This window comes from Ranitomeya variabilis, chromosome 1 (assembly GCF_051348905.1).
Source record: "Ranitomeya variabilis isolate aRanVar5 chromosome 1, aRanVar5.hap1, whole genome shotgun sequence".
In the NCBI taxonomy this organism is placed as follows: Eukaryota; Metazoa; Chordata; class Amphibia; order Anura; family Dendrobatidae; genus Ranitomeya; species Ranitomeya variabilis.
Window position 1 is genome coordinate 345,298,544 of NC_135232.1, and position 27,973 is coordinate 345,326,516.

Consider the following 27,973-nt stretch of genomic DNA (forward strand, 5'->3'; position numbering starts at 1 on the left):
ACAAAATATTATTCATATAAAAAAAAAAACACTTTACAACTATCTTTACCATAAAAAGTGCAATTCTCTCACTTCCATAGTTAGGAAGCAACGACATTCTTCATAAAATTCTACAGGATAGCAGCCTATGTTAAGCAAATAAGGTGCTTAGCTTATTACCCAGAGCTGTATGTCATAACCTTTAGTTTCAGCTAGAAGAGGCACATACGGAGAAGTATTCCCCTTGTAGAGAGAAATAAGGCATTAAAATACTGCCAGGGTTGGACATTTTGTACGCATTACTAGGATTTACTGGCGCAACTGTGCACTAGCCAGATTGGCTAGTTCAATCAGAGCCAGGGCGCCATGCATGCGTTCTCGCTGCTCCTGAAGACGGCGACGGGCAGCAGAATGGGGGGCACTCTTTTCATCTTCCTCATCCTCATCAGACTGAAGATATTCTAAAGGGTCCTGTTGCTCCTGGTCTGCTTTCTGAAGAGACTTCATCTTTAATGTAGGAGGCAGCTGTTCTTGTCTCTCCCAGTGTCTGCAGATTAAACATCACAAATTATACTAAGAAGCCAAAACAGTGAAGATGACGATTTACTTGAAATGGGCTATGATACCTCAGTTTGGGAGGGGAGGGGGGGGGGGGGGAGGAGAAAGGGAAAAAAAATGGACATGCTGGCATTAAATGTTACTGCATTTTTACTATTGTTAAAATATGAGACACTTTGTACTAGTTTTAAAAACCACTTATACAGAAAAGAAACTCCAAATAAAACAGATACTGCTTGGATGTTTTATACTGTGAATTATAAAGACTGGGAAATAAACAAAAAACAAGCAAATGAAAGCTTGGACCACAAAATGCTAATGTCCTAGAAAATAAAAAAAATTATATATATCAATCATCAGTGCTCACTTTTCTAGCCACTCTGCTGTGTCTTTGTTATTAGCGACTTGATTCTTGCTTCCTTTGTTGCTTGGTTCTTCTCTTTTAAGTCTTGCATATGGATGCTTGGAACAATGACGATTTGCATGAGTAAATCTGCTCATACACCCTGTTAAGAAAAAGGAAAGATTTAAAAAAACAAACAAAAAAAAAACAAAAACAAACATACAACTTCCTGTGTAATTGTAACCACCACATTGTATAACACATTCATGCCCAATTCTCTGCCATACCCTCACATCTTGCCTTTTTGGAGGTCATCATATGCAATGGACAAAGCGACATTCATTCTATGAAGAGCGCCTATTACAGGAAGAAGTCTGAATCATCATCATTCACTGAAATTCTCAGCAGAATCAATGAACATTGCACCAGAGCATCATCACTCATTTTAAATGCCTTCAGAAAGTTCTTACTTACCGTATAAGGTAAGGCTTATACTCAAGTATATATGGTAGCTGGGATGAATGGCTTGAGTCACCTTATAATTCTTATTTGGAAATGTACCGTATATACTCGATTATAAGCCGACCCGAGTATAAGCCGACCCCCCTAATTTTGTCACAAAAAACTGGGAAAATGACTCGAGTATAAGCCTAGGGTGGAAAATGCAGCAGCTACCGGTAAATGTCAAAAATAAAAATAGATACCAATAAAAGTAAAATTAATTGAGACATCAGTAGGTTAAGTGTTTTTGAATATCCATATTGAATCAGGAGCCCCATATAATGCTCCATACAGTTTATGATGGCCCCATAAGATGCTCCATATTAAGCTGCACAAATGTTGATTATGACCCCATAAGACGCTCCATACAGATATTTGCCCAATATAATGCTGCACATGGCCCCATACGATGCTCCATACAATGCTGCACGTGGCCCCATTCAGATATTTGCCCCATATAATGCTGCACATGGCCCCATACAGATAATTGCCCCATATAATGCTCCATACAGACATTTATCACATATGCTGTTACTGCGATTAAAAAAAAACTCCAAAAAATTACACACTCACCTCTCAGGCCCCCGGCACTTGCTATATTCACCTGCTCCCCGTTCCACCGCCGACACGTCATCCCCGTCCTCTGACCTGAGCGTCACTGCAGAGGACGCGGAAGACGCAGCAGCGCCGACGGTGGAACGGGGGACAGGTGAATATAGCACACCAAGTTATACTCACCTGCTCCCGGCACGGTCCCTGCACGTCTGTTCCCCGGCAGCTTCTTCCTGTAGTGAGCGGTCACATGATACCGCTCATTACAGTAATGAATATGCGGCTCCACCCCTATGGGAGTGGAGTCGGGTTCATATTCATTACTGTAATGAGCGGTACCATGTGACCGCTCACTACAGGAAGAAGCTGCCGGCGCCGGGGAACCAGGGACCGCGCCAGGAGCAGGTGACTTATTACACAGCTAAGCTCCCCCTCCCCTGCCGACCCCTGGGTATGACAAGTATAAGCCGAGAGGGTTCCTTTCAGCCCGAAAAAGTAGGCTGAAAATCTCAGCTTATACTCTAGTATATACGGTATTAATATGATTAAAAACGGTTTCCCATCCTTGACCTTTTTTTGTATTTCATTACAAAACTAGGTTTTTGTTTTGTAATCTTCAATAAAAATAACAAGCAAGTCAAGATACCACATTCATGAGGCATCAAGCGACTGAGGCAGCCAATTGCTGATATCACTACAGAAACACACTTTTCATGACTGCTGCAAAAGCCCACGTGGTTGGAAACTGACGACACAGCAGAACATGGCACGGAATGAGTGCCATCTGACTTTTGGAGCATATCTTTTACATAGCCCCAGACATGCCGAAATAGCATAAAACTCCCCAAGTGACTCCATTTTAGAATTGTAATGCCAAGCTCTAGTTTAAGCACACTGTGGGGCTCAGCAGGAAAGGAGAGGGGCACTGACGGGTGTATTGGAATTTGGGAGCTCAAATTTTGCTGGATTAGTTTCTGGGTGCCATGTCTGTTTTCCAGGGTCTTTGTCCTATTAGTAATGTGGAAATCCCCTACATTTCCAGTCTTGTTTTCTTATGGGATAGGTTTATGCTTTTCAGTAACATTTTGAGGTACATAACATTTTGTGATGCTTTCAGCATAAGGGTGGGATAAAATGTATAGTATAGTGTTCTACACTGAGCACTTACATTTAGATTTCCATCTAAAACCACAAAAAACACGATTGAGGCTAAAACCCCTGACTGAACCACTCTGAGGCGAGTGGAGTCACTTCGGACTGTGTCATCTGTTCTGATGGTGTCTCATCTTTTTAGGCGTCAACAATAACGCGGTTGATCAAAGAATTTTGTGGTAGATGCCTAAAATGGTGGGAGACTGCTAGTACAGAAGATAAACAGACCAAAGTGAAACAATCTCCATTATGTTGAATGGCTCCATTGGGGGTTTGCGCCAAATCACTATTTTGGGAGATTTTGATGAAAACCTCTAAGAAAGGCAAGCAAAACTTCCCCCTGTTGTGTGGGCCAGCAGTAACTCCACTATCCTGCCTCTAGCCATCATTGATGGGCATGATATTTTACACTTACCATTTTCTGAACAAACAAATGGCTTTTCTCCTGTGTGAAGGCGCTGGTGAGTCTTCAGTTGTCCGCTCTGAACAAAAGCTTTCCCACACTCCGGGTAGTCACAAAGGTAAGGCCGCTCACCTTAAAGCAATGGAACAGTAATAAATACTATGTTCTTGCTACTTTATTGGCAAGTTCATATGTTCCTTGTTTGTGACCTGTGAGTATCCTTCAGTGTAATACAGTACTATCTAAATGAATGCGATTGCAATGAATCTCATCTACGCGTCATCTAAAATTTCTGCATGGAAATTGACCTGTGGTGTGGATTTTAATGTCTAGAGCAGAGGTGTCAAACTGCATTCCTCGAGGGCCGCCAACAGGTCCCGTTTTCAGGATTTCCTTGTATTGCACAGGTGATAATTTAATCACCTGCACAGAATGATTCCAGCACCTTGTGGAATGCTAAGGAAATCCTGAAAACACGACCTGTTGGCGGCCCTCGAGGAATGCAGTTTGACACCTCTGGTCTAGAGCATGTCAATTCTATGTGTGGAATTAATTGTAGATTTTCACATTACCAGCATGCAACAAACCAATTTTGCTTTATTTATGCTGAAAAAAATAAAAAAAAATCAGAACCAAATGGGTGACTTGTCTATATAAATAAGAAGTTCCTGCATAACGCAACCATTATTTTACAAATAGGCATGCCAGCGACAAATATATGTGTTCAGTGTACATTTATCAATCTTTGTATTGTATACTAAGGCCATATGGCTGTTCATGTCATGTCATCATTTACACTTGAGATCAGCCCTATGTTTAAGACATGGAATTAATGTCCAAAACTGATGTGCTGCATTCAAAAAGAAGAGTGACCCCCATTGATTATTGTAGGGTCTTGTCTGGACACTGCTATGTGTGTATATATTATGCTAAAAAACACCTTAGAGGAAAATCTAAAAAATCTTATTAAAAGCAGTTTTCATCAATTTCATGCAAGCTATTTACTCTTCAACGTATTTGTAGAATCCTGCATTTGGGATGATAACATGGATACCAAATATACTTGTATACAATCTAAAATATATTGATGTATGTGAACGCATTCCCTACAAGTGCACCACAACAAATCTTTATGTATAGCGGGGGCTCAAGGGCATATTACAGTAACGGCAGCAACCAAAGCTTATGCCAAACAGCTTTTTAATCATTCAATGTTTGCTGTCAATGACACATTTAAGGGACACAATCTCCAATGCGTGCATGGACCAGCTCCCATCTTCATCCCCAACACGATCGTGTGAGGCAGATTGATGTCAAGGTAGCCTTATCAAGGTACCCATCACTGTCATCCCATCCCTCATACAAAGCCTCTACTATAGGGCTTCATACAAGGACATTTTGACAATATACTGCAATAGAGGAGTATAACAATATATACACAAGAGGAAATAAAATTATTGCAGATTCAGTTCCTCTATGAGGACTAAACACAAAATTTTCAATCACCCTGATTCTTTAATTAAAAAGAAAAATAAAAACTCAGAAAATGGTAGAAATCAGGTTTTTTTCCCCCCCATCACCATTTCACAGCACATTAAAATTGTCCTAGTTTACTTGTACATTGAATGGTAAAACAACGGGCGTTAGGAAAAAGCCAAGCACACTGGCGCCATGCTGAATGGGAGTTCAGCTCTGCTCAGCTGTTGTCAGAATCCAGCAATTGGATTACTTTGAACATAGCAAAAATGTATAAGAGTAAACCTTTCTAAAAATATATTTGATACCTTCACACCATAATGTACATGGTTGTGTAGTTTGCCCTCTGCCACAGTATTTTATTTTTTAACCCCTTAGTGACCAAAATGAATTAATACTGACCTGAGATATAAGTAAATAGCATCCCCTGAAGGGTGAAAATGTAGCAGCTGTACACTATAGTTGACACCCTCTGCATCAGCCACGATCGCTGTTGGCACCAACCATGGCAGTATAACTCCTTAGTAGTGATGGGAAATCTCGAGTAACGAGTATATTCGCTCAAGCACGCTCGGGTCTCCTCCGAGTATTTGTTAGTGCTCGAAGATTTAGTTTTCCTTGCCGCATCTGAATGATTTACATCTGTTAGCCAGCTTGATTACATGTGGGGATTCCCTAGCAACCAGGCAACCTCCACATGTACTTAGGCTGGCTACTAGCTGTAAATCATTCAGCTGCGGCGAGGAAAACAATCTACGAGCACTAAAATATACTCGGAGGACACCACCCAAGCGTGCTCGGGAGATCTCGAGTAACTACTATATTCGCTCATCACTACTCCTTAGATGTTGCTGTCAATAGTGACTTCAGCATCTAGATGGTTTACAGCATGTGGGGAGAACATGGTTGCCATGGCAATTCACAGCTAAATAACGGCCTTAGAGTCTGCCGGCGATAGGGACTAGAGATTAGCGAATATTTCAATATTCGGTTCGGCTCATGATTGCCATATTTGCCGATTTAATCGCCGAATATAGCCAAACATACACTGCACAAAAGCCAGCGTTTCCCACGCTCTGCAACAGCATGGGAAACACTGGCATAGTGCTTCTGATCGGCAGCAACATTATCGCCAGTAGATCGTTACCACCATCAGAGCCCTGTGGGGGTCACGCTGTGAGTGTGACCCTGCAGAGATGTGGTGACCAGCAGTAGAAAGCTTACCACAGGTCAGCAGGCGCCAGCTGATGAGATACTTCTTCCATCAGCCTGCGTCTGCTGTCGTGACAGCATGTGTTGCTGATGGGAGTAGTCTCTCGTCAGCCGATGCCTGTTGTCAAAGTAAAAAACCAAAAAAAAAACCAAACACATTATACTCACCTAACACCAAATCCCCGACACACTCCAATAAAAGAAATGTAAAATTAAAAAACAAACAAAAAAACTCACCTTAACACTTAATTCCGATGCTCATGTCTCCTTAAAAAAAAAAAAACAAAACTAATGAACCACCTTATACTCACCTGTCTGCCGTAATCCACTTAATCCAGAGCATTCCACGGCAACCTCACTTGTAGTCTGCTCTACCTGACCGCCCGTGATACATTAACAGGAAGTAATTGCTCCCATTAGTGTATCACTGAACTGCCACGGGAGAGGTTACATGAGTTCATGATGAACTCCGGTAAAACTTTCTCACAGCGGTGGTGCTCTAAGTGAAATCACCGGAGCTCATCGGCTGATGAAAACCTGTGTCTTCCTTCACGGCAGCTCAGTGCTCTACACTGCAGGAGCGACTACCTCCTGTAAGTATCGCTGGCTGTCTGAGAGCAGTCACATCAGTGACTGCTCTGAAAGTCATCAAGATCGTTGTGGGACATTATGGATTATCTTCCCTGTGGACAGGTGAGGAATATTGTGGCTTATTTTATTTTTGCTGCAGGAGAGGTTGGCGTCAGTCGATTAGGCGTTCGGCGAGTATGGTTTAAATTTATATTCAATAAAGGACTCCATAATTATTTCAAATAAAGGACTTTGATCTGTGTGTCTAATTTTTTTTTTTAGAATATCACTATGGGGTTAGTAATGGGGATGTCTTATAGACGCCTCTCCAATACTAACCCATGGGCTCGATGCCACCTGACAACACAGAGGTGACATCAAGCCCCCCCAACCATTACCCCACTTGCCACAGCTACAGGGCAAGTGGGAAGAGCCAGGCTGAGCCAGAATTGGCGCATCTAATACATGTGCCTTTTCTGGGCAGCTGCAGGCTGCTATTTTAAGGCTGGGGACCTATATCAATAAGCCCTTACCAGCCTGAGAATACCAGCCCCCAGCTGTCAGATTTAGCAAGGTTGGTTGTCAAAAATGGGGGATACCCACGCTGTTTTTTTTAATTATCGTATATACTCGAGTATAAGCCGAGATTTTCAGCCCAAATTTTTGGGCTGAAAGTGCCCCTCTCGGCTTATACTCGAGTCACGGTCGGCGGTGGGGTCGGCGGGTGAGGGGGAGAGAGCGTGTCGCATACTCACCTAGTCCCGGCGCTCCCCCTGCCTGTCCCACGGTCTTCGGTGCCGCAGCTCGTCCCCTGTTCAGCGGTCACGTGGGACCGCTCATTAGAGAAATGAATATGGACTCCACTCCCATAGGGGTGGAGCCGCAAATTCATTCCTCTAATCAGCGCGGTAACGGTGACCGCTGACAGAGGAAGAGGCTGCGGCACCCGGAGACCAGCTGTCCGGGAGAAGGAGCCAGGGACGCCGGGAGCAGGTAAGTATTACATATTCACCTGTCCGCGTTCCACACGCCAGGCGCCGCTCTGTCTTCGCGTCCTCTTGTTCTGACTGTGCAGGTCAGAGGGCACGATGACGTACTAGTGTGCGCGCCGCCCTCTGCCTGATCAGTCAGTGCAGAGAGACGCCGGGACGGGACGCTGAGGAGCTGCAAGCAAGAGAAGTGAGTATGTGTTTTTTTTTCTTTTATTGCAGCAGCAGCATTGTATATTGCACAGATTTATGTGGAGCATCTATGGGGCAACGGTGCAGAGCATTATATATATGGCACAGCTTTATGTGGAGCATCTATGGGGCCATAATCAAAGGTGCAGAGCATTATATATGGCACAGCTATCTATGGGGCCATAATCAAAGGTGCAGAGCATTATATATGGCACAGCTATCTATGGGGCCATAATCAAAGGTGCAGAGCATTATATATGGCACAGCTATCTATGGGGCCATAATCAAAGGTGCAGGGCATTATATATGGCACAGCTATCTATGGGGCCATAATCAAAGGTGCAGAGCATTATATATGGCACAGCTATCTATGGGGCCATAATCAAAAGGTGCAGGGCATTATATATGGCACAGCTATCTATGGGGCCATAATCAAAGGTGCAGAGCATTATATATGGCACAGCTATCTATGGGGCCATAATCAAAGGTGCAGAGCATTGTATATGGCACAGCTATCTATGGGGCCATAATCAAAGGTGCAGGGCATTATATATGGCACAGCTATCTATGGGGCCATAATCAAAGGTGCAGAGCATTATATATGGCACAGCTATCTATGGGGCCATAATCAAAGGTGCAGGGCATTATATATGGCACAGCTATCTATGGGGCCATAATCAAAGGTGCAGAGCATTGTATATGGCACAGCTATCTATGGGGCCATAATCAAAGGTGCAGAGCATTATATATGGCACAGCTATCTATGGGGCCATAATCAAAGGTGCAGGGCATTATATATGGCACAGCTATCTATGGGGCCATAATCAAAGGTGCAGAGCATTATATATGGCACAGCTATCTATGGGGCCATAATCAAAGGTGCAGAGCATTATATATGGCACAGCTATCTATGGGGCCATAATCAAAGGTGCAGGGCATTATATATGGCACAGCTATCTATGGGGCCATAATCAAAGGTGCAGAGCATTGTATATGGCACAGCTTTCTATGGGGCCATAATCAAAGGTGCAGAGCATTGTATATGGCACAGCTTTCTATGGAGCATCTATGGGGCCATAATGAACTGTGCAGAGCATTATATGTGGCACAGCTTTATGTGGAGCATCTATGGGGCCATAATGAACAGTATGGAGCATCTATTTTTAATTTTGAAATTCACCGGTAGCTGCTGCATTTTCCACCCTAGGCTTATACTCGAGTCAATAAGTTTTCCCAGTTTTTTGTGGCAAAATTAGGGGGGTCGGCTTATACTCGAGTATATACGGTATTTAAAAATATGGCTTGGGGACCCCTCTATTCTTTATAACTAGCCTTACTGAAGCTGACAGCTGAGGGTTGCAGCCCCCAGCTGTGAGTTTTGCCTGGCTGCTTATCAAAAATGCAGAGAACCCACACCGTTTTTTTAAATTTATTTAGCAGCAGCCGACTGATGAATACTTCCATCAGCTGCTTCTACTGTCACTGTTATTAGCGGCAGCAGGTGTAGGCTGATGGGAGTAATAGTCCCAAAAGCCACTGCCTGCTTTCATGGTTCTCACTTGAATACAATTCATCATTCTCCCCTGCTCGTGCTGATCGCCACCAGAGAAAGGGAGAATGGGAGTAGTCTTCTGCAGTGCTTACTGTACCGCTGCTTCCCTGGCGCCCGCCATGTGGTACTGATGCAGCACACGGTTGCCACACGTGTGCCATAAGTATTACACACACGGAGGACACATCTCCGGTATGATTTTAACGTTCACGTGAGCACCGTGGAAAAACTTCTAATGGCGCTCAAGCCAACGTCAGATAAGTGAAGAGAGTTCATTGGCTGTGAACTCCCAGGACCTATCTGACGCACGGGGAGCGCAATAACTTTCACGCTCTTGGTGACATCAGAAAGGTCCTACCAGTCCACCACATAGTAACAGTTATTAACCCCTTCACCCCAAAGCCTGTTTTCACCTAAGTGACACGGCCAATTTTTACAATTCTGACCACTGTCACTTTATGAGGTCATAACTCTGAAACGCTTCAACGGATCCTGGTGATTCTGAGATTGTTTTCTCGTGACATATTGTACTTTAGGATAGTGGTAAAACTTCTTCGATATGACTTGCATTTATTTGTGAAAAAAACAGAAATTTGCCGAAAATTATGAAAATTTAGCAATTTTCAAATTTTTCGTTTTTATGCCCTTAAATTAGAGAGTTATATCACATAATATAGTTAACAAACAACATTTCCCACATGTCTGCTTTACATCAGCACAATTTTGGAAACAATTTTTTTTTGTTAGGGAGTTAAGGGTTAAAAGTTGACCAGCGATTTCTCATTTTTGCAACAAAATTTGCAAAACCATTTTTTTTACGGACCACCTCACTTGAAGTGACTTTGAGGGGTCTATATGACAGAAAATGCCCAAAAGTGACACCATTCTAAAAACTGCACCCCTCAAGGTACTCAAAACCACATTCAAAAAGTTTATTAACCCTTCAGGTGCTTCACAGGAATTTTTGGAATGTTTAAAAAAAATTGAACATTTAACTTTTTTTTCACAAAATTTTTACTTCAGATCCAATTTGTTTTATTTTACCAAGGGTAACAGGAGAAATTGGACCAAAAAAGTTGTTGTACAATTTATCCTGAGTACGCCGATATCCCACATGTTGGGGTAAACCATTGATTGGGCACATGGCAGAGCTCGGAAGGGAAGGAGCGCCATTTGACTTTTCAATGCAAAATTGGCTGGAATTGAGATCGGAACCCATGTCGTGTTTGGAGAGCCCCTGACGTGCCTAAACAGTGGAAACCCCCACAAGTGACACCATTTTGGAAAGAAGACCCCCTAAGGAACTTATCTAGATGTGCGGTGAGCACTTTTAACCCCCAGTTGTTTCACTAAAGTTTAGAATGTAGCACTGAAAATTAAAAAATCATTTTTTCTTTCCACAAAATGATGTTTTAGCCCGCAATTTTTTTTCCCCCAAGGGTAACAGGAGAAATTGGACCACAAAAGTTATTGTCCAATTTGTCCTGAGTACGCTGATACCCCATATATGGGGGGGAACCACTGTTTGTGCGCACGGCAGAGCTCGGAAGGGAAGGAGCGCCGTTTGAAATGCAGAATTAGATGGATTGGTCTGCAGGTGTCATGTTGCATTTGCAGAGCCCCTGATGTACCTAAACAGTAGAAACCCCCACAAGTGACCCCATATTGGAAACTAGACCCCCCCAAGGAACTTATCTAGATGTGTTGTGAGAACTTTGAACCCCCAAGTGCTTCACTACAGTTTATAACGCAGAGCCGAGAAAATAAAAAATATATTTTTTTCCACGAAAATTATATTTTAGCCCCCATGTTTTTATTTTCCCAAGGGTAAGGCTGGTTTCACACTTGCGTTTTTATCTGCATGCATTTTTTTAAAAAACGCATGTGTGAAAAAACGCATGTAAACGCGGTAAAACGCATGCGTTTTTTAGACGCATGCGTTTTTATAGAAAAACACAAGAAAACAAGAAAAAAACAAAAAACCCTAACCCTACCCTGAAATACGTGGCACTGAAATACGTGGCACTGAAATACGTTTATATACGTATATAAGTGCCACGTATTTCACGTAAATGCCACGATATTTCAGTGGCCACGTATACAAGTGCCACGTATACAAGTGCCACGTATTTCACTGAAATATCATGGCACTGAAATTCGTGGCACTGAAATGACGTGGCACTGAAATGACGTGGCACTGAAATATCGTGGCACTATGACTGTCAGAAAATGTTCATTAAACGGTTAGGGGTGAGTTTAGGGGTAGGGTTAGGGTTTGGATCCCTTTATCACCTTGTGGTGGGTGACTTTTCAGTGTGTGTTCTGGTTTTTTTCTATAAAAACGCATGCGTTTTTAACGCAAACAAACGCGTTGAGATCGGACGCCATGTCGCGTTTGGAGAGCCCCTGATGTGCCTAAACAGTGAAAACTCCCCAATTCTAACTGAAACCCTAACCCCAGCCCTAACCCTAGCGCTACTTTCACACTAGCGTTTTTTTTGCATACGTCGCAATGCGTCGTTTTGGCGAAAAAACGCATCCTGCAAAGTCATCTGCAGGATGCGTTTTTTCCCCATAGACTAACATTAGCGACGTATTGACACACGTCGCAAGCGTCGTGCGACGGTTGCGTCGTGTTGTGGCGGACCGCCGGCAGCAAAAAACGTCACATGTAACTTTTTTTGTGCCGACGGTCCACCATTTCCGACCGCGCATGCGCGGCTGGAACTCCGCCCCCACCTCCCAATGGGGCAGCGGATGCGTGGAAAAACAGCATCCGCTGCCCCCGTTGTGCGGCGCTTGCACAGTATGCGTCGGTATATCGGGCCGACGCAGCGCGACGGCCCCATACCGACGCTAGTGTGAAAGTAGCCTAACGGGAAAATGGAAATAAACATTTTTTTAAATTTTATTATTTTTCCCTAACTAAGGGGGTGATGAAGGGGGATTTGATTTACTTTTATAGCGGTTTTTGGGCGGATTTTTATGGTAGGCAGCCACCACACAATAAAAGACGCTTTTTATTGCAAAAAATAGTTTTTGCATCACCACATTTTGAGAGCTATAATTTTTCCATATTTTGGTCCACAGAGTCATGTGAGATCTTGTTTTTTGCAGGACGAGTTGATGTTTTTATTGGTACCATTTTCGGGTACATGACATTTTTTGATCGCTTTTTATTCCGATTTTTGGGAGGCGGAATGAACAAAAACCAGCAATTCCTGAAATTCTTTTAGGGGGGGCGTTTATACCGTTCCGCGTTTGGTAAAAAGGATAAAGCAGTTTTATTCTTCGGATCAGTACGCTTACAGCGATACCTCATTTATGTAATTTTTTTATGTTTTGGCGCTTTTACACAATAAAAACTATTTTATATAAAAAAATAATTGTTTTTGCATCGCTTTATTCTGAGGACTATAACTTTTTTATTTTTCTGCTGATGATGCTGTATGGCGGCTTTTTTTTTGCGGGACAAGATGACGTTTTCATCGGTACCATGGTTATTTATATCCGTCTTTTTGATCGCGTGTTATTCCACTTTTTGTTTGGCGGTATGAGAATAAAGCGTTGTTTTTTGCCTCTTTTTTTTTTTTTACGGTGTTCACTGAAGGGGTTAACTAGTGATAGTTTTATAGATGGGGTCGTTACGGACGCGGCGATACTAAATATGTGTACTTTTATTGTGTTTTTTTTTTTTATTTAGATAAAGAAATGTATTTATGGGAATATATTTTTTTTCTTTAGGAATTTTTTTTTTTTTTTTTTTTACACATGTGTAAAAAAATTTTTTTTACCTTTTTACTTTGTCCCAGGGGGGGACATCACAGATCGGTGATCTGACAGTGTGCACAGCACTCTGTCAGATCACCGATGTGACAGGCACATTGCAGAGGCTTGCCGGCGCCTGCTATGAGGAATTCTCAGCAGACGCCGGCAAGCAGGGTCATCTCATGACCCGGAAGGAGTCCCGCAGCCATCTTGGATCCGGGGACTCCTTCCAGGTCACCGGAGCAGCGCGATCTCATCGCGCTGCTCCGGTGGGAGAGCGCAGGGAGCCCCCGTCCCTGCGCGATCCCCCTCTATGCCGCTGTCACTATTGACAGCGGCATCAGAGGGGTTAAATGCCCGCGATCGGCGACAGCGCCGATCGTGGGTATTGCTGCGGGGTGTCAGCTGTCATAAACAGCTGACACCCGCACCCGATCACCGCGGCGCTCAGCGCAAGACCGCGGTGATCGATGCGCCGTACTAGTACTGCGGCTGGCACTAATGCAGTGCCGGCAGCGCCGTACTAGTACGGTGCATGGCACGAAGGGGTTAAGGTTGAAGGAAGACTAAGGGTATGTGCACACGATGCGGAAAACGCTGCGGATCCGCAGCAGTTTCCCAGGAGTTTACATTACAATGTAAACCTATGGGAAACAAAAAACGCTGTGCACATGCTGCGGAAAAAAAACGTGCGGTTTACATTCCGCAGCATGTCACTTCTTTCTGCGGATTCCGCAGCGGTTTTACAGCTGCTCCTATAGAAAACCGCAGTGAAATCCGCAGAAAAACCGCGGTAAATCTGCAGCAAAAACGCAGCTTTTTTGCCCTGCAGATTTATCAAATCCGCAGTGGACCATTATACGTGTGCACATAGCCTAAGTCCATCTAGTTCAACCTATAGCCTAACCTAACATGCCCTAACATGTTGATCCAGAGGAACACAAAAAAAACCCATGTGGCAAAGAGTAAGCTCCACATTGTGGAAAAAAATTCCTTCCCGACTCCACATACGGCAATCAGACTAGTTCCCTGGATCAACACCCTAACAAGGAATCTAGTACAGTTGTGGCCAAAAGTATGGACACCCCTGCAATTCTGTCAGATAATACTCAGTTTCTTCCTGAAAATGATTGCAAACAAATTCTTTGTTATTATCTTCATTTAATTTGTCTTAAATGAAAAAACACAAAGAATTGTCCTAAAGCCAAACTGGATATAACTCCACACCAAACATAAAAAAGGGGGTGGACAAAAGTATTGGCACTGTTATCAAGTGATGCTTCTCCAATTTGTGTAATTAACAGCACCTGTAACTTACCTGTGGCACCTAACAGGTGTTGGCAATAACTAAATCACACTTGCCAGTTGACATGGATTAAAGTTGACTCAACCTCTGTCCTGTCCTTGTGTGTACCACATTGGTCTTCTTTCTTTTCTCCATGCTCAAAGAACTATCTGAGGACTTTAGAAACCAAATTATGAGGAAGCATGAGCAATCTCAAGGCTACAAGTCCATCTCCAAAGACCTGAATGTTCCTGTGTCTACCGTGTGCAGTGTCATCAAGAAGTTTAAAGCCCATGGCACTGTGGATAACCTCCCTAGATGTGGACGGAAAAGAAAAATTGACAAGAGACTTCAAGGCAAGATTGTGCGGATGTTGGATAAAGAACCTCGACTAACATCCAAACAAGTTCAAGCTGCTCTGCAGTCCGAGGGTACAACAGTGTCAACCCGTAGTATCCATCGGCGTCTGAATGAAAAGGGACTGTATGGTAGGAGACCCAGGAAGACCCCACTTCTTACTCCGAGACATAAAAAAGCCAGGCTGGAGTTTGCCAAAACTTACCTGAAAAAGCCTAAAACGTTTTGGAAGAATGTTCTCTGGTCAGATGAGACAAAAGTAGAGCTTTTTGGGCAAAGGCATCAACATAGAGTTTACAGGAGAAAAAAAAAGAGGCATTCAAAGAACACGGTCCCTACAGTCAAACATGGCGGAGGTTCCCTCATGTTTTGGGGTTGCTTTGCTGCCTCTGGCACTGGACTGCTTGACCGTGTGCATGGCTTTTTAAGTCTGAAGACTACCACCAAATTTTGCAGCATAATGTAGGGCCCAGTGTGAGAAAGCTGGGTCTCCCTCAGAGGTCATGGGTCTTCCAGCAGGACAATGACCCAAAACACACTTCAAAAAGCACTAGAAAATGGTTTGAGAGAAAGCACTGGAGACTTCTAAGGTGGCCAGCAATGAGTCCAGACCTGAATCCCATAGAACACCTGTGGAGAGATCTAAAAATGGCAGTTTGGAGAAGGCACCCTTCAAAATATCAGGGACCTGGAGCAGTTTGCCAAAGAAGAATGGTCTAAAATTCCAGCAGAGCATTGGAAGAAACTCATTGATGGTTACCGGTAGCGGTTGGTCGCAGTTATTTTGGCTAAAGGTTGTGCAACCAAGTATTAGGCTGAGGGTGCCAATACTTTTGTCTGGCCCATTTTTGGAGTTGTGTGTGAAATGATCAATGTTTTTCTTTTTGCTTCATTCTCTTTTGTGTTTTTTCATTTAAGAAATTAAATGAAGATAATAATACCAAAGAATTTGTGATTGCAATCATTTTCAGGAAGAAACCCGAGTATTATCTGACAGAATTGCAGGGGTGTCAATACTTTTGGCCACAACTGTATATATAACCTGTAACATTTTACTTTTCAAGAAAGGCATCCAGTCCCCTCTTAAATTTAAGTAATGAATCACTCATTACAACATCATACGGCAGAGTTCCATAGTCTCACTGCTCTTACAGTAAAGAATCCGCGTCTGTTATTATGCTTAAACCTTCTTTCCTCCAGATGTGTGTGTGTGGGGGGGGGGGGGGATGGGGGTGCGTCTTACAATGCGGATATACCGCTACTTTCACACTAGCGTCGCGCACCACACGTCGCTATGCGACGTTGCGGCGCACCGAAACTAGCAGTGAAACCGCCGCACAACGGGGGCAGCGGATGCAGTTTTACATCGCATCCGCTGCCCCATTGTGATGTGCGGGGAGGCGGGGGCGGAGTTCCGGCCGCGCATGCGCTGTCGGAAAAGACGTTGAGGACGCACAAAAAAAGTTACATGTAACGTTTTTTTGTGCCGACGGTCCGAAGCAACAGTCGCACGACGGTTGCGACGTGTGGCATTGCGTCGCACTGCGTAGCTAAAGCTAGTCTATGGAGAAAAAATGCATCCTGCAAGCACTTTTGCAGGATGCGGTTTTTCTGCAAAACGACGCATAGCGACGTGCAGTGCACGACGCTAGTGTGAAAGTAGCCTTACCGGTACCGTTGCAGGCTGGGATAAGCGGGTGTCCGCCACTGCCCAGGGTGATGCTGGTGTCTCTGCTGCTGCGGGGGGCTCTGCCGACATTTTGTGAAAGGCCAGAGCCCCCCGGCAGTTCGGCCATGCTTTCCTGTGCAATGGACTTTGAGAAAATGGCCTCCGGGAGGCGGCGCATGCACAGATGGAGATCTCGGCACCAATATCTTGGGAGATGAGATTTCAGTGCTGAGATCTCATCTCTCGAGATCTTGGTCCCGAGATCTCCATCTGCGCATGCGCCGCCTCGCGGCGGCCATTTTCTCGAAGTCCACAGTGACATCATCGAAGGTCCTTCGCTCAATGCATCCTTAGGAACGGAGGCCGCCGCTTGCACCGCTGAAAGCCGCGGGCCGTCGGAGGGTAAGTATATCCCATATTTTTTTTTTTTAATTATTCTTTTTTTTTTTTTACATGAATATGGATTCCAGGGCCTGAAGGAGAGTCTCCTCTCCTCCAGATCCTGAGAACCATACAGGACCGCTCCCTGCACACGCCGTATAAGACGACCCCCGACTTTTGAGATGATTTTCAGGGGTTAAAAAGTCGTCTTAGGCTACTTTCACACTAGCGTTAACTGCAAACAGTCTCAAAACGTTTTTGCCGAAAAAACGGATGCGTCAAAAAAGTGAAAAACGTGTGCAACGCATACAGCATTTCGACGGATCCGTCTCAAATCCGTCTAAACGTTTCCGTCGAAATACTGGATGCGTTGCATACGTTGCATACGTTTTTACCATCCGTTGCATCCGTTATTACGACGGATCCGTTTTTAAAATGGGAGGCTCCCAAATTTGATTGGCTACTGGAAAATATGGAAAACTATATAGTTACTGTTTTTACAGCCCATCTTTGTGGGTTTTAGTTTTGTGGCAGCGATGGAAGGTGTTCTTGTGAGGATTGCGAGTTTGGTATGACGTAATATTTGAGACGAATCGCCTGGATATCATAGTGATAGGATAGGATAGGATATGATAGGATAGGATCCTAGGATAGGATAGGATCCTATAGCATTGGATATCATAGCCCAGGCCAGGTTTATAGAGATTTGGGGGTGTCTGGCCAATTGGCAACAAAATCCAGCTTCTGAGCATGCTCAGTGTAAAAACAACGTATTGCAGCACTGCATTGCGTCGTACGACGTGTCCCGACGCATCCGTCGCTCATAGGCTTCCATTGTAGCCAACGACACATGCCGCAGGATGCGTCGCGACACGTTTTTTAGGCGGAGACAAAAACGTTACAATCAATGTTTTTTGCCGACGTGTCGCCAAATTTCAACGCATCCGTCGTACACGACGTATGCCAATCCGTCGCAATACGTCGCCAATACAAGTCTATGGGGAAAAAACGCATCCTGCAAACACTTTTGCAGGATGCGTTTTTTCTGAAAAAAGACGTTTTGAGACGGTTTGCAGTTAACCCTAGTGTGAAAGTAGCCGTATACGCCGGAAAATACGGTATATACATTTAGTAAAATTTCCTCAGGAAAAAAAATAAATAAATAAAAATTACTGCTGCAATTTTAAAGCTTCTAACATCCTGACAAAATAAAGTAACATTTTACAGATGGCGCTGATGTAAAGCAGACATGGTATTTATTAAGTTATTAACTACCATATTTTGTGTGGCATGACTGTCTGGATTAAAGGGGTAAATTCAAAAACTGAAGATTGATAAATTTTTTGAAATTTGTCAAATTTCTTATAAATAATCAGAAAACATGTCAACCTAAAATTTTCCATTACCATAACATATAATGTGTCACGAAAACACAAATATCAAAATCACTGGGATATGTTAAAACATTCCAGAGATATTGCCACAAAGTCACGTCAAGATTTTAAAAATATGGCCTGGTCACTAAGGAATTAAATCCAACATCCCGCAGTGTGCGCACAATTCGGAGCGATGTTTTAGTGGTTTAGGATCCAGACACTCCACGCCTGTAATATATAAAAAGGGACAGATACACCTTACATCTCCCCAAAAAGACCTCACCCGGGAAATGAGAGCCCATACAAGCCTGATAATTCCTTATTTGTGCGAATACAGACCCTTGCATAACAGTATCACATTTTACGATTAGGTAAAGGTTTACTTTCTTTTCCTCTCAGCAGGCTCTTGCCAGCTTCAGTGCAGCACGAGCAGGTTATACAGCATAGAGCCGTCCTGTGCACTGTCTAGGTAACCGGCCAGGTGGGAGGCAGGCCGGCCGGCAACTTAGGCCACAAGCTGTATACTTGGAAATTAAATATTTCTCCATTCTTGAGAGTCGAGAGGCATTTTATAAAAGGGGTAAATTGAAAAGTTCCTTTTTTTTTGTTAACTCCTTCACGACAGGTACCTTACATATACACGAAACAGGCTCATGCAACGAGCCCGCCCCATACCCGGCAACTGATGGCTGAGCATTAGAGCCGGGACATGCCATTAACAGCTCCACCTGCGACTGTTAACCTGTTAAATGCCACTGTCAATCTGACAGCAGCATTTAACACGCGCCGATGTGCCTGCACGTCATTACTGGCTCCCATTGGCACACCTGTGACATGATCATGGGTCACCAATGGATTGTCATGACAGCCGGGAGTCAGCTTATGACCCTTGTGTTTATTATTACGGTACTCTTGAAACTGGGATTCAAAGGAGACCGTGATTTCTGCAATATGTAGAAATGCTGTGGCATCGCTACATATAGCACAAGCAATTGGACGATTGCATCTTCAAGCCCCCCTAACAAGAACAGTAAAAAGTGTTGTTTTTTTTTTTTAAAAGGTTAAAAAATATGAAAATAAAAATACCTACAAAGTTCAAATTACCCACCTTTCCCCTTATTGATAAGATATTAAATAAAAAAAATGTGTGGTATCACTGCCTTCAAAAAAGTCCGATCAAAACAAAAACAATTAAACTGATCAGTAAACTGAAAAAAAAAAAAAAAAAAAGTTACGGTCTCTGAAAGCTGCGACCAGCGAAAAAATTTTTTTTTTTTTTTTTTTTTTTATTTTATTTTATTTTTTTACAAAATTCAGATTTTTTTCCACCACTAAAATAAAAAAAACAACTTGTTGGGTATCACCATAATCGTATTGAGCAGGAGAATCACATGGCATGGTCTTTTTTAACCAGCAAACATACACAGTGATAATTCCCAAAAAAACAAAATGTTAGAATTGGTTTTTTTTTTTTCCTTCACAATTTCACTACACTTGGTGTACGCGAAAATGGTGAAAAAAAATTCCATGTGATAAAATGTATGGTGTCATTCAAAAGTACACCTCCTCCCACCAAAAACAATGTCTATGTTGGCAGAAAAATAATAGTTATGGCTCTGGGGATAAGAGGAGGAAAAAACTAAAATGGGCTGTGAGGTGAATGGGTTAACAAGCAGTTTGCAGTTGTAAACATACTGTAAGGCAATTTAGATTGTGAGCCCCATCGGGACAGCGATGATAATGTGTGCAAACTGTAGAGCGCTGCGGAATATGTTAGCGCTATATGAAAATAAAGATTATTATTATTATTATTTATAAACTTGAGACAACGCCTTCCTTTACATGGGTGACCAAGGTACAACATTCTACGGCTCCAAGATGGCAATATGCAACCATCCGGAGACAGTGTGATTATGCCATACACTTATAGTTTTGGCTGATGTTGGACGAAAAAGATATTACACCAGAGGTCACACTTGTGTAGTTGACCTTGAGCGTGCTCATTGTGATTAGTTTTTATGGCTACTGCTGACAATCTTCTTGGACTAGGAATCAGTGCCGTCACATGTCCCTATGCCATCTATACCATTGCATGGACAGTTCAGGGCAGAGTAACTGCGAGGCGGCATGGCTCTAGCAGGGGCTAAAACTCATAAGGGTAAACAAATGTTCACATTTGACAGGCACTTTAATGGACTGCAGATCAGAGGGGGTTCCTGGTCCAGAAAGCCCCTCTGATCATTCTATACGGATCCAAACAATACATATTTCCCGAGTGCACACATGAGTCGCCCCCAGGGCAGTGGGGTACTCTGTACCGGGTCCGGTCGCAAAAGGGGATGTCACGGTGGTTGCGACCCGGTCCGTATGCCTGGGCCTCAACGTTAAAGGGTGAACTGTCATTAAAAGGGGAAAAATGTTCAAAGTTTGTCGTGACGCCACCTGTGGAGTTCGGTCAGTAGTAGGACCGACACCGCATTAAAAGGTGTCCCCTGGGGGATGTTGAGGCACCACGGGTGTTACACTTCCCACAGGGGAAGCGGGGTCCCCAGGGATCCTATGGTGTGTGGCAGAGATGATGGTATGTGTCGGTGAATAAATAGGAGGCGGCAAGTTGTAAGTCTTTACCTGGTTTACTGTAGGTTGCTGGCCACAGTCCAGGGTACCAGGCACGGATGATGGTGGTCCGGCCGGCCCAGAGGCAATGGAGGGTTCCTTTTTCCAGTAGAGGTCTGTGAGCCTTTCCAACTAGCGCCGTTAAAGGTGAGGTTCCTGCTGCCGGAAGCTTCCTGCAGTCCTCCAGTTTCCCCGTCCTGGGACAGGTACCTGCACGACGGGCAGCTTGAGCCGTTTTACAAGGACTCTAAATGCCCCGGGCTCCTCAGGTGCTGCTGCGTCTCAGGCGTGGTGCGGGCAGGTAACGTGTAGTGTCATGCCCTCCGGTTCTGCTCTGTGTCCTAGAGTCCCACAAAAGCCTCGGGCTCCCAGTTCCTGGTACTGCGCTTCAGCTCTGAGGGTGCCCTGACACAGTTCCCCTCTGAGCTCTGTTCCTCTCCTGTGCTCCTTCCCTTCCGGCTACTCCACATACAACAACCCTTCCAGATTATCTGTCCTTCCAGAGGCTGCAGCTCCCTCGCGGCTGCCAGGCCTCTCTGTCTGCTCTCAGTTCCAGACTTCCTTCTCCTCCAGTGTCTCTCAATAATTAACTAGCTCCTCCTCCAGGTCAGGATACATAAAGCCTAGGGAAGCTCCCCTGAATCCGTGTCCTGAGCTCCCCCTCTTGGCCTGGATTCAGAATGTGTTGCATGCGTGTGCTTTACCTGGTGAAGAGAACTCCATTGCCTCTGAGCATGACACTACCTTCCCTGAAGGAAAAGCAACATCACTGCAGCAACCGGTCACCTGGGGTGCTGCACACACACACAGGAGAGCACAGACGCAATAGAAAGCGTAGACTTTAGTTGCTAAGTGTAGGCAATTAGACAACACGTCTAAAGTTGGTTTTCGAAGTGTTGCATTACCAGCTTAAGCGACATACGCCTCCATGATGGATGACGTCCCAAAGGCTGCTTATTTGTGCACACGTAAGCACAGATTCAATACAGAAAGCAAGTAATGTGCACTAGAAGCTGGGACAGATTGATGGAGAGTTCTCACCTGTATGCGTCCTTTTATGAGCTTGCAAAGACTTCTCACGTGGAAACACTCTGTTGCAAATATTGCACCGAATTCTGCTGGAAGAGTGCTCTCCCTCATTTATCAAGTCTCGAACCGTATCAGCCCTAGGTCGGCCACGTCTAATCCCATCCTAGAAGAGTAAAGCAAGGTGACTACAAACATTTACTGGATCAGATATGAACAGCTCAATTAAAACATTAAAGAATCTGTCAGCAGGATCCACCCTCCTAAAGCCGTCTATATGGGCATGTGGGTCATAAGAAGCTGAATAAAATGATAACCTGATATCTGTGATCTGATTTCTTTGCAGAGAAATACACATTTTACCATACATCACCAGAGAGATTTTTTGTATCCATTTTTTTTTTTTTAAAAGTTTACCCCAAATGTCCTAAGATATGACAAAGGTGACATCAAGTGTAATATAACTGTGCCATAGCAACAGTAAGGTCAACTAACACAATCGTTTTCTCTCCATCTGAGAAAGTCAGTCCAATTATGGTGAGCACCATGTAAAAATAAAAAAAAAATAAAAAAGCGTCTCCACCCTCTCTATTATGGCAGTGTGAATATCGGACCGACATCCGAGTGAGGTCTGATTTCCACCCCCCCCCCCCCCACAGTCCCCCAGAGTTGAATGGGCAGGTGCAATTCAGTTCTTGGAAGGCATATCGAGCATGCTGCTATATTTTTTCATAGGACCACTGGATCTGAGCAAAAATAAAAAAAATTGGACATGTGCACAGCCCCATAGAATAACATGGGTACGAGTATCTACACGACCCCTTAGAGTAGAAATGCAAAGGCTCAATTGACACTCCATTTTTCTCCCCTTCTGTCAAAATCATATGTTAAAAAAACAAAAGTACATTTAAAGGAACTGTCCACTACTATGACAACTCACCCTGAACGTTTACCCATCAAAATAAAAATACCTATAAATGCCTCCGGTGTTGGCACTCACATTGCTGTGACTCACATGAGGTTATGTCACATGACCCCTGCGCCCAATCAGCAATGGCATCACTGTCCCCGCATTCAGACGTATGAGCAATAGAGATGAGTGAATTTGATCAGGTCTGGGCTTATTCGTAGGCATGTACCAGTATATGTCCGAAGGAGGGAACAGTGACACAGCACTGATTGGCGCAGGGATCTTGTGAAGCAACAACGCGCTGACACCAGAGGGGAGTATAAGTGATTTTATTTTAACGGAGGCAAACATTCAGGGTGAGAAGGGGTTGTCCTAGTAGTAGACAACCTCTTTAATGGAAGGCTTGCATTGCCAGGCAATTACTTATTGTACTATTGTAGAAGAGAAAAAATAAAAAAGTATACTTATCACTGAATGCCACTCTATGGAACTGCACACTGACACCATCCAGTGATCGGGGGTCTATGGATGTGTTTACGTATATGCTGAAAGCTTTCCAAAAACACACATGATGAGCAGACAACCCAAGCAACAGTGAAACAAATCTCAGTAAATTCTCCAATCATCTATGAGTACGCCATCTAGTGTGCCAGGGTCTACATTACAACATGCTACAAAAATCCTGTTATTAAAGGGAACCTGTCACTAGATTTGTCATATAACAAAAACTATGACCTTATTCAGCGCTTGTGCGGCAGTCCATAAATGCTTATTTAACCCGCCTACATAACCTGAAAAACCTTTTTAGGTTCTCCAGTGCTGTATGGAAATCAGGTTGGTCCATTCTGCATGGTTTCGGGCCTCTCCGTCCCTCCCCCTGGCTGCTGCTCGCCATCCTCCTCTTACTGTTCCGGGCGAAATCTTGCGCACAGAAATACTGTCTCCCATCTGTGCACTACGCTTTGCCCTACTTCAAGTAGAGCAGAAAAAAAGAAAAATGGGTGCACATGAGCTCAAATTAAGGAAAGGTATAGCGCGCAGGAGCAAGATTTCGCCTGGCAATGCGGATGACGCTAAGCGTCATCCACATCGATTAAAGGGGGAGGACGGCGAGCAGCAGCCGGCAGTGGCATATCTGGGGGGGGGGGGCGGGGCATGTGCCCCAGGTGCAGCCGGCAGGGGGGCGCAGTCGGGCCGCCTAATTCGGCGGTCCGCAGTGTCTCCCCGGCGGCTGCATTCTGCCGCCCCCGGTCTGGGAGTCAGCTGTTCTCTGTGCCGACTGTCAAGCTGACAGCCGGCACAGAGAAGCTGCAGAGTGCCGGCTCCCAATGTGAACAGAGGAGGAGGGGAGCCCCTGCAGAGTGGCTGCGGCAGGCGGGGAGAAATCCCTGCAACTCCGCTGCCCAGCGATCTGTCTTGCTGCTTCCTCTCACACAGACGCGCCGCTGGATGACATCATCATTCAGCGGCCGGCTGTGTCAGAGGAAGGCGATGGAGATGCTGCGGCAGAGCGCGGTGAGAGGTGTGTGTGTGTATGTGAGTGTGTGTGCGCATATGCGGCTCAGTATTGGGTGTGCGTGGCTCAGTATTGGGTGTGCGTGGCTCAGTATTGGGTGTGCGTGGCTCAGTATTGGGTGTGCGTGGCTCAGTATTGGGTGTGCGTGGCTCAGTATTGGGTGTGCGTGGCTCAGTATTGGGTGTGCGTGGCTCAGTATTGGGTGTGCGTGGCTCAGTATTGGGTGTGCGTGGCTCAGTATTGGGTGTGCGTGGCTCAGTATTGGGTGTGCGTGGCTCAGTATTGGGTGTGCGTGGCTCAGTATTGGGTGTGCGTGGCTCAGTATTGGGTGTGCGTGGCTCAGTATTGGGTGTGCGTGGCTCAGTATTGGGTGTGCGTGGCTCAGTATTGGGTGTGTGTGTGTGTCGCGCTGCAGGGGAATGTGCAGAGAAGTGAATGGTGTGTGTGGGGGGAGGAGAGGGCAATGATGGGGCTGACGGGGAGAGAGCAATGATGGGGATGGTGGAGGAGGAGAGGGCAATGATGGGGCTGACGGGGGTCATATGTCCTTGGGAGGGGGGCCAAAATTAATTCTTGCCCCGGGTGCCAGAAACGCTAGATACACCTCTGGTACCCGGGGTGAGGGATGGAGAGGCCCGAAACCATGCCGAACAGACTGCCCCGATTTCAATAGAAAGTGGGAGAATTTTAAAAAGTTTGGGGGAATACAGTGGAGTTATATAAGCATTTATAGACTACAGCACAAGTGCTGAGTAAGGTCATAATTTTAGCTGTTATATGACAAAACTGGTGACAGGTTCCCTTTAAAGAGAATCTATCACCAGGTTTTTACCAATCTGCAATCAGTATAATGCAGAGACAAAGCCCGTGACAATGTGCCAATCCGCAGTGATAAATCAGCGTCACCAGAGACACAGATTAGCCAGTAGCACATAACACGTGTTATACTCGTGTTTCCAATACATACACAATAAACACAATGCCTAGAGGTCACAAATATATGCATCAGCCCGATTGTAGAGATAACAGATTCTAAAGTGGACCTGATCATTGAATGATTTCCCCGCCAAAGTATCAAAGAATGTTCTTAATTTCTGCAACTTCCATAGAAGTCAATGGAGAAAAGCAGAGTGGCTGCTCGCAACCAGTCCTAAAACAAGTCGGTTTTTCAGATAAAACACCAAAAGAACAGATTTTGCCTAGCAACTGTTGATGACATGACCAGAGGCCATGACAAGTGTTAGATGAAGGTTTGAGATCCTACTGGATACAACTCTGTTCAGTATTTAGAAGACGATGCCGAGAAGTGCACATCAGCTCCTAAGGACCAGACACGGAGGTGTATACATCTCTGCAGCGGCCTCTACACATTGAACAGAGCCCTGCTGCTCATGACGCACTTCTGGGGGAGGCCGGAGCTAACAGCTGATTGACACCCCCCCCCACTGATCAGATATTGATGATCAATCTGCAAAATAGGGAACCTTTTTCCTGTTACAAAATGGAGCAGCAGGTTGGGTGTGCCACCACCGCCCCTAATGTTCTCTATGGGGCTGCCGGAAGAAACACACCACAGTGCTTGGCAGCAGGCATGCGCACTGCTTCACCATCTTATCAGGATAAACGCTCACCACACTAACAATCCGTGCGGGTCCTAGCGCTCAGACCCCCCCCCCGGTCAGCAACATATCACCTATCGTTTTCACTTGACAAACGCTTTAATTGGTGACAAGTTGTTCTCTGGGTTATATAAATCACTGCTGTACGTAGTCAAAATTTTGGAAAATCTCAGACAACCAGTTTAAATGAAATCTGACACCAGGATTTTGCCACAAAATCTAAGAGCAGCATAAGGTAGAGACAGAGACCCTGATTCCAGCGATGTATCACTTACTGGCTGCTTGCAGATTTGATAAATTAAATATTTTGGCAGATTATTACTAGAAGGCTGGGGTCACACTTGCGAGGGCAATGCGAGTCTCTCACATCAATACCTGGCACTGCCGCCGGCACTCTGGACAAGAATGTGCGGCTCCATGTATTTCTATGCAGCTAAATGCTCCGGTCCCGAGTGTCAACAGCAGTGCCAGGTATTGATGCGCGGGTTTCTCGCGTTGCACTCGCAAGTGTGACCCTGACCAGTAAACCTGCTGCCATGCAGTCCTCCATATTCATGAACTCTGTATAACCCCATCCCCACCGACTGGCAGCTGTCTGCCTATGCAGTGTACACAGCCAGCAGCCAATCAGCGGTGTGGGCAGGTTATACAGAGCTAAGTATCCAGAGAACTGGTAGATCAGCAGCAGAGAAAACAGTGATTTTATCAAAACTGCAGCAAGCAGCTCAGTAAGGGATACGTCGCTTGAATCAGGATCTCTGCTAATACATCATGCTGCTCTCAGATGGGGGTAGCAAAAGTCTGGTAACAGATTCCCTTTCGGGGAAAGCGAGGAACCTCTTCCAATGTGCAGAACCTAGATTTAATAGAATGCCAAATTACCAATAACGGAGAAGAGAAACCAGATCAGACTCATCCACGGCACAGATAAAAGGGCGACAAGGTTATAGGATGAGCGGGAAGAGCGTCGGAAGCATTCGCCTGTCCGGCCATTTATCTCAGTGCTTGGGCCACATTCACACATCCCTGTGAGCGGCTTCTTCCAGACATCACAAGGACCAGCCTGACTGACCAGCTGAGGGGGGCCAATCAGGGGTCAGCCGCTGCGTCCATGTTTCCCAGTGAAGCCGGCGGACTGCGGACCTGTTCTACCCACTCTCCAGTAAGGAGCAGTAAAAAACGGATGAAACGCAAACGTACAGTGTGCCTTCTGGGGTCATCCGCTCTTACCGGACCCCCAAACACTCTGATGAGGACATGCCCCTGACACGGATCCGTTTACTGCCTGATTCCGTGTCGGACAGCACACGGATCCGTTTATCGCACCCTCATCCGTGTGCTGCCTGATTCGGTGTCGGAGGGCACACGGACCCCTGGAGGGTCAGAGTGTGGCCATGAAGCGCACCGACACCGCACACGGAGGTGACTGGAGCCTACACCTGAGGCGGACACACGTGTGACCGAGCCCCTAGCCCCGCTCACCCTCAGTGACGCATCCTCTCCGGCGCCATTGCCGCCCTCGGCTGCTCCGCTCCGCACATCATGGCCGGGCTCCGGGGGAGGGGGTCCGGGGCTCAGGGTGACGTTATGCGCGTTCTCCCCCCAGCGCCACGGATACACCATGAAGTCACTGAATCCGGGGCTGCTGGGGACCGGGCTGAGCTGAGCGGCTCCGGCACAAAAGGGCGGGCGGCGCGGCTTGAGCGGAGTGTGGGCGGAGGACGGAGATACCGCCTTGATCACGGACACCAGTACCCGGCGGGGAGGAGACGAGTCCTGAGATGCCGGGCACACATCAGCCATCATGCTGCCCACACGCTGCGGTTCCTTCTCTGCCCTCGGAGGACCGGCCTGAACTGCCCATCCGCCGGATTAGACGAACGGCCGCTGTCACAGGGAGCAGACCCGGGGCTGATGGATGAGAGCAGGCGCTGCTCGGACCTTCGCTTCTCTTTTCCCGCGTTAGATTTC

The 27,973-nt window shown here is 45.4% G+C and overlaps 1 protein-coding gene across 1 annotated transcript; it reads right to left on the minus strand.

Moving 5' to 3' along the window:
- Positions 1–27,973, minus strand: ZNF367 (zinc finger protein 367). Its single transcript, XM_077299660.1, has 5 exons — positions 27,485–27,973; positions 21,973–22,123; positions 3,501–3,620; positions 905–1,043; positions 1–526 (listed from the first exon to the last, which is right to left on the minus strand). The coding sequence occupies exons 1-5, from the start codon at positions 27,806–27,808 to the stop codon at positions 289–291; spliced, it is 972 nt and encodes a 323-aa protein (XP_077155775.1). The 5' UTR covers positions 27,809–27,973; the 3' UTR covers positions 1–288.

Excerpts from the sequence above, each read along its gene's own strand:
- ZNF367 (XM_077299660.1), bottom strand. The coding sequence starts at position 27,808 with ATGATGGCTGATGTGTGCCCGGCATCTCAGGACTCGTCTCCTCCCCGC. Across the intron at positions 3,621-21,972 it reads TCATAAAAGGACGCATACAG|GTGAGCGGCCTTACCTTTGT; the intron begins GTGAGAACTCTC and ends CATTGCTTTAAG. Across the intron at positions 1,044-3,500 it reads ATTTGTTTGTTCAGAAAATG|GGTGTATGAGCAGATTTACT; the intron begins GTAAGTGTAAAA and ends TTTTCTTAACAG.